Source organism: Carassius auratus, chromosome 21 (assembly GCF_003368295.1).
Source record: "Carassius auratus strain Wakin chromosome 21, ASM336829v1, whole genome shotgun sequence".
Lineage (NCBI taxonomy): Eukaryota > Metazoa > Chordata > Actinopteri > Cypriniformes > Cyprinidae > Carassius > Carassius auratus.
Genome location: NC_039263.1, coordinates 9,833,011 through 9,843,926, shown reverse-complemented (window position 1 = coordinate 9,843,926; position 10,916 = coordinate 9,833,011). Strand labels below are relative to the sequence as shown.

General features: G+C 38.9%; 1 protein-coding gene across 1 annotated transcript in view; it reads right to left on the bottom strand.

The window, feature by feature from the left end:
• Nucleotides 1–10,916, bottom strand: part of LOC113038411 (A disintegrin and metalloproteinase with thrombospondin motifs 2-like) — an 85,343-nt gene that overhangs the window by 4,423 nt on the left and 70,004 nt on the right. Inside the window, exons 14-21 of the mRNA XM_026195784.1 lie at nucleotides 10,423–10,546; nucleotides 10,201–10,281; nucleotides 9,714–9,877; nucleotides 6,777–6,936; nucleotides 3,478–3,610; nucleotides 2,923–3,130; nucleotides 1,111–1,240; nucleotides 948–1,022 (exon numbers count right to left, since the gene is read on the bottom strand). Of these exons, the coding sequence (XP_026051569.1) occupies nucleotides 948–1,022; nucleotides 1,111–1,240; nucleotides 2,923–3,130; nucleotides 3,478–3,610; nucleotides 6,777–6,936; nucleotides 9,714–9,877; nucleotides 10,201–10,281; nucleotides 10,423–10,546 (1,075 nt within the window). The remainder of the gene's footprint in view (nucleotides 1–947; nucleotides 1,023–1,110; nucleotides 1,241–2,922; nucleotides 3,131–3,477; nucleotides 3,611–6,776; nucleotides 6,937–9,713; nucleotides 9,878–10,200; nucleotides 10,282–10,422; nucleotides 10,547–10,916) is intronic.

The following is a 10,916-nucleotide window of genomic DNA, read 5'->3' as shown; positions in this document are numbered from 1 at the left end:
GAAGAGCAGCAACCGTCTACACTTGCTTAGCTGTAAACATTCATATTTGTTGTTGTCCTTTTTCTTTAGCTGCCTCTTTTTGAAATGTTGGTGGACATGCAATCGCGAACTCTCGTCCCTTCAATCTTAAATAAGGCAAAAATCGCTGATGTGACTGGAAACAAACACGCAGAAGCATGAGGTATTTTTGATCCTTCATTAGGATGTCAAACATCGACAAGCAACCGATTTATAAAATAAAAATGTGTTAAAAAGCATGCACCGTCTTACCACTCAAGTCTTTTCATCATATAGGGGGAAAAAAATTCCCTGAAAAATTATGAAATGCTCCGTTGATTTTCGATACTCCTTCTACTGTATATACACGGTTCTTAAACCATTTTTTCGAGAAAATATATACAAAAATACATGACATCAAACAGTCAAAATAAATGAAGATTATGTCCCACATTGTCATTTTTGTGATATATTATGTTCATCTTATATATTTGTACTTAATTTTACAAACTGACAGAAATGCTCCAGTTACCGACAGCGCCGGACCAACTTCCTCACACAGAAGAGTTTGTTTCGTAGAGTTTGTTGAATGATTCACCTCGGAAGTCATTACAACAGTCATATCCATATTACCTGACATAGCACAACCATCATGGCTTCTCAAAACAAGGCTCCTTCCGCACAGGCACCAGTGCCCTTTTTCAATGCAATTTAAGGCTGTGTTTAGCCCTCGTTTCTATAGAAGACTAAGTACAGCGCGAACAAGGGCAGAGGAAGGAAACAGCCCACAGAATTTCCTCGGATTAAGGAAAAGTTAAGACTCTGAGAGGAACAGGGAAGCGGTCAGGACAGAGTGTAACAGAGCCATAGGGTAAGAGAGAGAGGCAGGGTCCAGGAAAGAGCGGCCATGCAGCACACAGCAGGCTGATGGTTGGAGTTGGGCCGTTTACTTGAGGAGATCTTGGGCGCTGAGAACTCAGGGTCTGCTCTGGAGAGCCACTGGATGAGGAAGTTCCCTCTGTCATCTAGTAGATGAGACAGGATTTAGGAACAGTGTTATTTTGGTTTTGAAGTGAAATCTGAGGAGCTGTATAGGTGACAGCGGACACTCACTTGGACACGGTGCCAGCAGACATGATTTGATGCTCTCAGGCTTGGTGTCCATACAGACGCCGATGGCATTATCAGGGGTGCTGCACATGACCTGCCGCTCCTGAGTCCCGTTACCACAGGTCATTGAGCACTGCACACACATGCAGAACATTGAAACATACAAAGTAGCAGAAGAGGATGTAGTAACAAGATAACATTGATTAACCTGCACGACAAGTCAAACGTGTTTTGAAAGAAGTCTCTTATGCTTACTAAGGCTGCATTTATTTGTTAAAGAAAATAAGAGTAAAATATTGAGAAAAAATATTTAACAGTTTAAAATAGCTGTTTCCCATTTTCATATGTTTTAAAATGTAATTTATGGCAAACCTGAATTTTCAGCAGCCATTACTCTATTTTTCAGTGTCACACGATCCTTCAGAAATCATTCTAATATCTAATATATAAATCATTCTCATTCTCTCTCTTATTTTGTGGCCAGTTATTATCAAAAATTCAGCTTGCCGTTGCAGGAATAAATCACATTTTATTTTACATTCATAGTGTGCCAGTAGTCAGGGCCGCATTAAGACTGTAAGGGGCCCCTGGGCTTTACCTATTGAGGGGCCCTTCATCGATGAGAACTACAGCCTACATTCACTCACTTTGCAGCTATAAATGTCATTAACAAAAGATTATTATATGTCATATAAAATATACACAAATATCACTTTATGAAATAAACATGCACAATGCTGGACATATTTTACACAGATATCTAAATACAAACGTGTAGCATTAAATTGCATGTGATAATGTTAGTAAAATGCACTTATGAACTAACATTAAAGAACAGAGGAAGGTAAATTATTGAAGGTTAAATGTGTACCTTCACAAAATGTTCTGCACTTTGAGTGCAAATATCTTCACAAATGCTGTACAGTATGTTTTACTGCCTGTGGATCTGGCTGGTAAGTTCATTTACATTTTACACAAGCGTTTTTACAGAAGCAAGGAAGACATACAGAAATTGAATAATCAAATGTAACTATAATAATTGCATAGTCTTTAGTGTATTAATTACAAATAATAAAGCTATAAAAGTTATTCAGTCAAGAGGAGTAATTGCTTCTCTTCTCCCATTGTTTTTAGGTAAATCTGTTGTATAAAGATCTAAATCACGAATACTATTACATATTCGATTTTTCCACAACTGTTTATGCTCACTTAAGACATAACCATCTGTTTACTGGGTTTAAGTCCAGGTAAGCCTGTGCATTAATGTGGACCTGCCAGTAGTGTAATTTTGCACTGTATTAAGACTTTGTGGATAAGTTGTGACATTACTTAAATAATGGCATAATGTTTTGAGAGTAAGGTTGCTACATTAAAGAAGTAATATTTTGAGAATAGCATTTTGGGTGATCTGTTGCTTTAACATAATGATGGTCCTTTATTATAGCATCACTGATGCTAAAACACATCAACTGATACAGATGCTGATACAAGATTTCTTCTTTTAGAATATCACTGGTATTCTGGCTGATATGTTTGATAATAATTTTCATGTTATGGTCAATAATCACACATATTACTTTTATACTTTTATTACTATTTGATCTATTTGATCAATTAAAAATAAAGCAGTGAACACTAAAATTAATCATTAATTTTGAATTTAGGCATATTTTGTGTTCTAACAGTGTTATTAAATAGGACAATTTTAAATATTAACTTTGAGTGCTATATAAAGGTAATCTAAATGTAAAAATGTGCACAAATTAAAAAAAAAAAACATCTGACTGTCAAACTCTCAATCTTACTCATACTCACCTGAGACCAAGGTCCAGTTCTCCATTGTGCAGGGCATAGGTGACGATTACAGGATCGTCGCCCTTCAGGCCGGTCATCATTGCAATACTTAGCATTGATGGCTTTGTATGAACCGTCCAGTTCAGGTCTCACACAGCGCACAGGTCGAGTCTGAGAACCAGTCTTACCACATGATTTACTGCACTCCTCCCATTCTCCTGTCACCCAGCTGAAATACACAACACACACTGAAAAAAATATCCACTAACCCTACAATTCCATTGAAACCAGGGTCACCAGACTCTGTCCTGGAGGTCCGTGTCCTGTAGAGTTTAGCTCCAACCCTAATTAAACACACCTGAAGCAGGTGATCAAGGTCTTACTAGGAATACTTGTACCTTCTAGACAGGTGTATTGAGGCAAGTTTGATCTAAACTTTGCATGACACCGGCCTCCGAGTACCAAGTCTAGTGACCCTGCCTTACACCATCGTCCATCACTCATTTAGATGCTACAACAGTTCAACTGTGTGATATTGGTTTGAAAACTACCACACAGTGAACCTCGTTTGCTTACATTGGTTCTGAGCACTCCTTCTGGTTGCAGACTCGACTGATGGCACGAGGCTTGGGTATGTTGGCACAGAGTGTGCGGTGTACCATTTTGCCATCCGACTTCCTCCGGCATCCAAAACGTGTGTACTGTTTCCCTAAAAGCCAGACAAACAGACAAAATGTCAAAATAGAAGCTGTTGTCTCCTACCACTGATCCAAGCCTCACTCAAAGCTCTTGTCTGTAACAGTTGAGTCGAATTAAGAATTTAATTATTTAAGCAACTTTAATCAACAGAATATAAAACTGCAATTTAAGGAATGAAAAGAAAAAAACAACAACCAACAAACAAAAGAATACTTGTACATTTTATTATAAATAACAGATAAACATACATTACCTTCTAAAATTTTGGGGCCACTTATATTTGATAAAAAAAAATACTGTTATTTAGCAAGAATGGATTAAGCTGATTAAAAAATGACAGTAAAGTCATTAATGTTCATGTAAACAAAGATTTATATTTCATATAAATGTTGTTTTGTACTATCCATTCATCTTGAATCTTTTTATTTTTTATTTTTTTACATTTCCACAAAAAATTAAGACTGGAGTAATGGCTGTTAAAAATTCAATTTGGTCACTTCAACATTGTCTCAAAGTCTGAAACTAGGGGTCAGACTTCGGAGCCCAGACACCTCTGACATCATTGAGAAAAGGCACATGATGTTTGCAAGCTAAATTTACACAGCTGGCCTCGCCCCAGATGTCTGGGTATGAATAGGCCAGCGTGGCATTTGTTCAATCGTTCTGTTCTTCGGAGCCGATGCGTAGGATCTATGGTAAAACAGCGGTTTCTCTAGAACCCATACACAGATAAGTGTAGTGAGAGTACCACTGGGTGCTTCAACTGTGATCTTTGGGAGCAAATTTCCTTTTAAAAGCAGTTTTTGTGGATGGTTTATATCCCTCTTGTGAGGACATGGCTATAAGCACAAGTCACCTCATCTGCATGCTGTCCGGGCCCTTCTTCTTCCGGGTACAGGGCCTCGATGATGTACCCTGAAGGGGAGAAAGGAGATGTTGTGGGAGCAGTTCCAGTGGATGAATTCCTGCAGATGTCTTGTTCCTCCAACCGTAAGTGCTCTAATACGTTGCACCGGTACCTATTTTCTCATTACCCTTGACAGCGGTCCAGCAAAAAGGAATATATGGGTGTCCCCCAGGTGGAGAGAATGATCGAGAACGCTGCCATCTGGAGGAGATGTCTAAAACTCCCATTTAGTGCATACAATTTCCTCGTCCCTTGTGGTGAGAGCTTATACTGCTTCTAGACAAGCTGCATCTACTCCGCACACCAAGGCTATCCTGCTGTTGTTTAGGGTAGGGTCTGCACGAGGGTGGACCCAAACCCCAGCATGCAGGAACTGTGCTCTACGACTGACTCTTCCCTCCATGCTACGAAGGTCACGCAGCAGGCTCTGGGGAGGGCAACTCATCAGTGAACATCATCACTGTACTTCAGTGGTCCAGAAGCACCACATGTGGCTCAATCCGATGGGGATGCTGGTTACTGAGAAAGTGCACTTTCTTTACTCCCATATTTCCCAGTTTGGTCTCTTTGGTGACACCGCCATTTCTCGACAGTCAGCAAACTGGCAAAGGTATTCTGCCTCGGCCCCTGATGCAGCAATCTCTGCCTACTTGTTGCTGGAGACAATCTGTGAGAACTGCGCTGACCCTGCATCGGCCTGGACTGGTGGTCAAGCCCGACGGGAGGCAATCTTTTAGCAGCAAGGTGTCATCATCACCTGTAATGAGCGACCCAGGTAGAGATGACCAACCAGCTCTACTTGCACCGAGGGATAAGAGATGGATTCTGCAGGGCCTAGGCCACCAAATTTGTGGTTGAATTGGTGCATATGTTGTTGGAGCATCAAACCTGTTCAGACAAAGATTTCTGCCTCCTCTGGTTTTGATGCAGCAGGTCTGATGTCAAGCCAGTATGACAAACCTATGCAAGTCTCTGCTCCCTTGTACATCACTGTGTGCAACGTTCTCTTCCATTGTGAGCCTTTTGTAACCAAAATGTTTTACTTTACAGGAATAAATTACATTATTATTTAGCATTTCCTGTTGGCTCCTCAGGTTGTTTGGCTTGACGATTCAGCTGATTGGAGTGGCTGAGTCAGGCACAGACATATCTGTTGCCTCACAGGATTCCTTTCTTTGCCTATTGCGTTTGCCCTATCCGAGGCCTCCTTCGTCATGGATGCATTATTCTGAGACCTAGTTCGCCCCCAAATGTGGAACACTCCACAGAACCAACCCTACTGTCTTTTTAGTGAGTTTTGGATGTATCTCCACATTTCCTCCCCTTCAGGTAGGATGAGGTCTTCACAGTGTTCTTTCCCCACTTGGGGAAATGAACGCTTCCCCAACATTAACAACCAGGACTTTCTAGCCGCTATTTTTTTCTTATTTATTCTCAGATGAGAAAAGTCTTCAGTTGGAGGTGACATCGGTCTTATATGGTGGCTCTCCCAGATGTTGGAGAGTGAGGTCATAAGTCTTGGGCATTGTAAGGTTATGAGGAGGAGAGGTGCATTTTATTGTGACATACTGGGCTTGTCAACACCTGCAGATTCCTGTGGATTCGTAACAAAGTTCAGTTGCTGTGGCATTTAGTATACGGACCCCTAGTGTCGTACTTTGACACTACGTCAAAGTGACAGACTAAAAATAAACGTCTCAGCTATGTATGGTAACCCTCGTTCCCTGATGGAGGGAACAGTTTAGACACTTTTTGACTCTTCAGAACAAAACGAGTGAGCATATTCCATGCTGGCATATTTATACCCAAATATTTGAGGCATGGTCAGCCCAGCTGTGCAAATTTTCTCAATTTTATCAGAGGTGTCTGGGCTCTCAAGTGCGACACCTAGTGTTGGACTTCGACACAAATTTTCCATTCCCTCCATTAGGGAATGAGGGTTACCATAAGTAATCAAGATGTTTCACTTTAAATTACTTTAAATTGAAAACATTGCTTTTGAATTGCAATAATAAATTACAATATTAATGTTTTTGTTGTATTTTACATAGGATACTTTAAAAATCATAAAAAAAATAATATAAGAAAATATGTTAGAACTAAAGTTAAAGGTTAATAATCAACTTTTGAAATGGCATTATTTAAATGTCTTTCCTAATTTATTTCTATTTCAACCTAATAATACTGGACATTGCCAACTCAATTTAAAATTCTATCTCTATTGAAAATAAATAAAAAAGTAGCCAATTCTTATTATATTGCTGTGTACCTCCGCCACATGGCTTTGAGCAGTGTGACCACTTCCTGAGAGCCCACTCAAAGTAAATTGTGTCATCCTGAGGCAGGGTGTTCTCCATCGATGAGAGCGGATCTTCTGCCAGGATGTATTTGTATGAAAGCGTGACTTTAGAAATGCTCTGAGACTGGACCTGGAGAATATGTTTGAAATTGGTGAAGCATGTTACTTTTAAAAGTATATTCTGTTGACTATCATGTGATTTAATGTAATTGTTAATAGTTTACCCAAAGATGAAAATTAAGTAATTGTTTACTCACCCTGGTGTTATTCTAATGCTGTATCTCTTCTTTCTTTTTGGGACAAGATTTTTTTTTTATAACTTTTATTTTGAAAATACACTGTACTACTCATGCTTGAAATAAAAAACTGACCATAATGGCAGTGGAAAGTGACCAGCATCAAGCATTATTATTATTATTATTATTTTTTTAAATAACAAAGACAGAAAAGTTTCACTGAATGGTCCCATGTGACATGTCTTATAAGTTTTCTGGGTTTGGTGAAAAACACAAACTAATGTATTACAAATCCCATTCCAAAAAAGTTGGGACACTGTACAAATTGTGAATAAAAACAGAATGCAATGTGGAAGTTTGAAATTTCTATATTTTATTCAGCATACAACATGGATCACATATCAAATGTGTAAACTGAGAAAATGTATAATTTTAAGGGAAAATAAGCTGATTTTAAATTTCATGGCATCAACACATCTAAAAAAAGTTGGGACAAGGCCATGTTTACCACTGTCTGGCATCCCCTCTTCTTTATAACAGTCTGCAAGCATCTGGGGACTGAGGAGACTCAAGTTGCTCAAGTTTAGGAATAGGAATGTTGTCCCATTCTTGTCTAATACAGGCTTCTAGTTGCTCAACTGTCTTAGGTCTTCTTTGTCACATCTTCCTCTTTATGATGCGCCAAATGTTTTCTATGGGTGAAAGATCTGGACTGCAGGCTGGCCATTTCAGGACCCAGATCCTTCTTCTATGCAGCCATGATATTGTAATTAATGCAATAAGTGGTCTGGCATTGTCATGTTGGAAAATGCAAGGTCTTCCCTGAAAGAGATGACTTCTGGATGGGAGCATATGTTGTTCTAGAACTTGGATATACCTTTCAGCATAACAACTTGGGTTGTCCTTGTCCTCTTTAGTCCAGATGACATGGCGTCCCAGTTTTCCATTGATTCGTGAAAAATTAGATTTGTCTAGATTCGTTGTTATTATGTCTGTATACAAAAAAATCGACCCTTTACAGATTCGATTGATGTATTGCTCTTATCTGTACGATCAAAACTGAAAGTGTTATTCAAGTTCTATCCAGGGTTATCAGGAGAAAATGCCTTATAACGCGTATACGTGTTAATCGACTGCAAAGGGTTAAATAAGGCTTGGCCCAGAGAAAACGCCTGCACTTCTGGACCATGTTTAGATATGACTTATTTTTTGACCTATAGAGTTTAAGCCGGCAACGGCGAATGGCACGGTGGATTGTGTTCACCGACAATGTTTTCTGGAAGTATTCCTGAGCCCATGTTGTGATTTCCATTACAGTAGCATTCCTGTATGTGACGCAGTGCCGTCCAAGGGCCAAAAGATCACGGGCATCCAGTATGGTTTTCCGGCCTCGACCCTTACGCACAGAGATTATTCCAGATTCTCTGAATCTTTGGATGATGATAACTTCAAAATCTTTACAATTTACTCTTAGAAACTCCTTTCTGATATTGCTTCACTATTTTTCGCCGCAGCATTGGGGGAATTGGTAATCCTCTTCCCATCTTGACTTGAGAGAGCCTGCCACTCTGAGAGGCTCTTTTTATACCCAATCATGTTGCCAATTGACTTAATAAGCTGCAAATTGGTCCTCCAGCTGTTCCTTATATGTACATTTAACATTTCCGGCCTCTTATTGCTACCTGTCCCAACTTTTTGGAATGTGTAGCTCTCATGAAATCCAAAAATAAGCCAATATTTGACATTAATTTTTCAAAATTTTATGATTTTTTTTTAACATTTGATGTTATCTGTATTCTATTGTGAATAGCATATAAGTTTATGAGATTTGTAAATTATTCCATTCCTTTTTTACTCACAATTTGTACAGTGTCCCAACTTTTTTGGAATCGGGTTTGTATTTAAAAGAATCTTACCTAGTTCAATGGTCTGTACACAACTGTGCTTCTTTAGAGCCACAGTTCATTTCAACTCAAACTTCAAAAATCACACATTGTGAGAAATCTAGATTACTAAAAATGCAAAATAAAATACAATCCATGTACTTTCTTCTCTGAGCTGAATGTATATGTTGTGTTCATATCTATCAACTGTCATTCTGACTGGAAACTGACAAACCATTATTGTCTGGAAGTTCGGAACTCACTAAAGAAAGTACAATGACACAATTTTTTTCTTCTAGGCTCTGTATTTCATGTTGTGATTTTATTCATTTTTATTTCTCACAATGGTGCACTTGTGTGACCTAACCGCTGACCTAACAGTGTCTCATGAACGCAGCCATGCACAAAAGACCAATGGCTTAGGTCAGGATTCTAAATATTACAATAAATTTAGGTTTGTTTTTCACATAACCCTATCCTATACCCTCATAACACTTGAAATGTATGATACGTGTTACATGGGACCATTGTGTGTCACTTTTACATCTTTTGCGTGAGCAGGACATGGCATTTTTTAATTTTCTTGATCTGAAAAAGAAAGAAGGGCAAATGCTATTGGAACAACACCAGGATGAGTACGACTGAATTTTTAATTCTTGGTGAACTATTCCTATCCATTACTAGATGTACTGCCCTCATTAACCCTGAAAGCTCTTTAGGTTTTAAACCTGGATTTACAGTTGTCCACTACTTCTTTTAATTTTGGCTCATATAATGCTCATTCTTACCATAATGAGAACTCCATATTGGAGTGGTCCAGTGGTCTGGACTGTCTCCTTGTCGTCATTGTTAGTATACTCCCATGCCACACCTTTCTCAATTACTGTACGTGACTCAGGAAAATCACCTTCGTCGTTCAGGAAGATATGATCTGTGGCCTGGTTCTTCACCGCTAGCAGAGGACAATTTAAAATTAGGACTTCACTACATGCAGTCCAAATTATGCACCGAGTGAGACAAAAACAAGGATCAATCTTCATCAAGCTGATTTTATATGCATTCCTTGTACCTATAAATCACAGTATTGGAGGTCATTACTTCTAAGCAACTAAGGTGCTTTACGGCCACTGAGCTGGAGTTCCTAATGTTCTCAGTGCCAGGAGGAGTCCAAACCTCTCCATCAATAACAAACAGTGGGAGGCCAGACACATGAATTATGAAGGCCAGTGTTGGAGTTATTAATCACAGGGGCATTTGCTGAGAAGGAGCTTCTACCTAGAATATGCGGAGTTCCTTTGAATTCGTGGATCTGTATGTGGCGTGCTCCTCTAGGAATCTCCAGGATCTTCAGAAAACCTAAGAATACAATTCACAAAAATAAACATGAGATTTGAGAAATGAAGAATTTCCTGATTGTGGTGAAATTTTTAAATAAATCTGGGTTGGACAAACTAAGTGAACCTGCGCAAGGCGTCTGCGGCGAGGGAAGAAGCTCACCTGGTTTCCTTGTGCTGCGGGTGAAATTTCCTTTGACTATCTTGCAGGTAGAGTTGTTTCCTCCACACACGCCACACTTATCTTCCTCTAGCTCTGAGGCTATGACATTGTCACAGCCCACTTTCTGTGCAGAGAGCAGGGTTTAAGAGAGCCAAGAATATAGAGACATAAGAAGAAATATATATATATTTAAAACCATAATTATTATTCATACTTATATCTGTTTTGAAGTATGCTTACATTTTTACTGGAAAACAAAACAAGAATACTGATGAAGAAAACTAAACAGAGCATTTCTACAATTGAATCTGTAACTGCTTTTGCGTATAATGCATCCTCAATAAATGGGATTAATAATAAGCAATAAATGTCTTTATAAATGCAAAGACAATAGTGCTATTGACCAGCAATTTTGCATGAAAATGTATGCATGGATGGTTCATTTACTCTGAACTTAATCTTAATTCTAACCAGAACCACTGTTTGCCAATAAA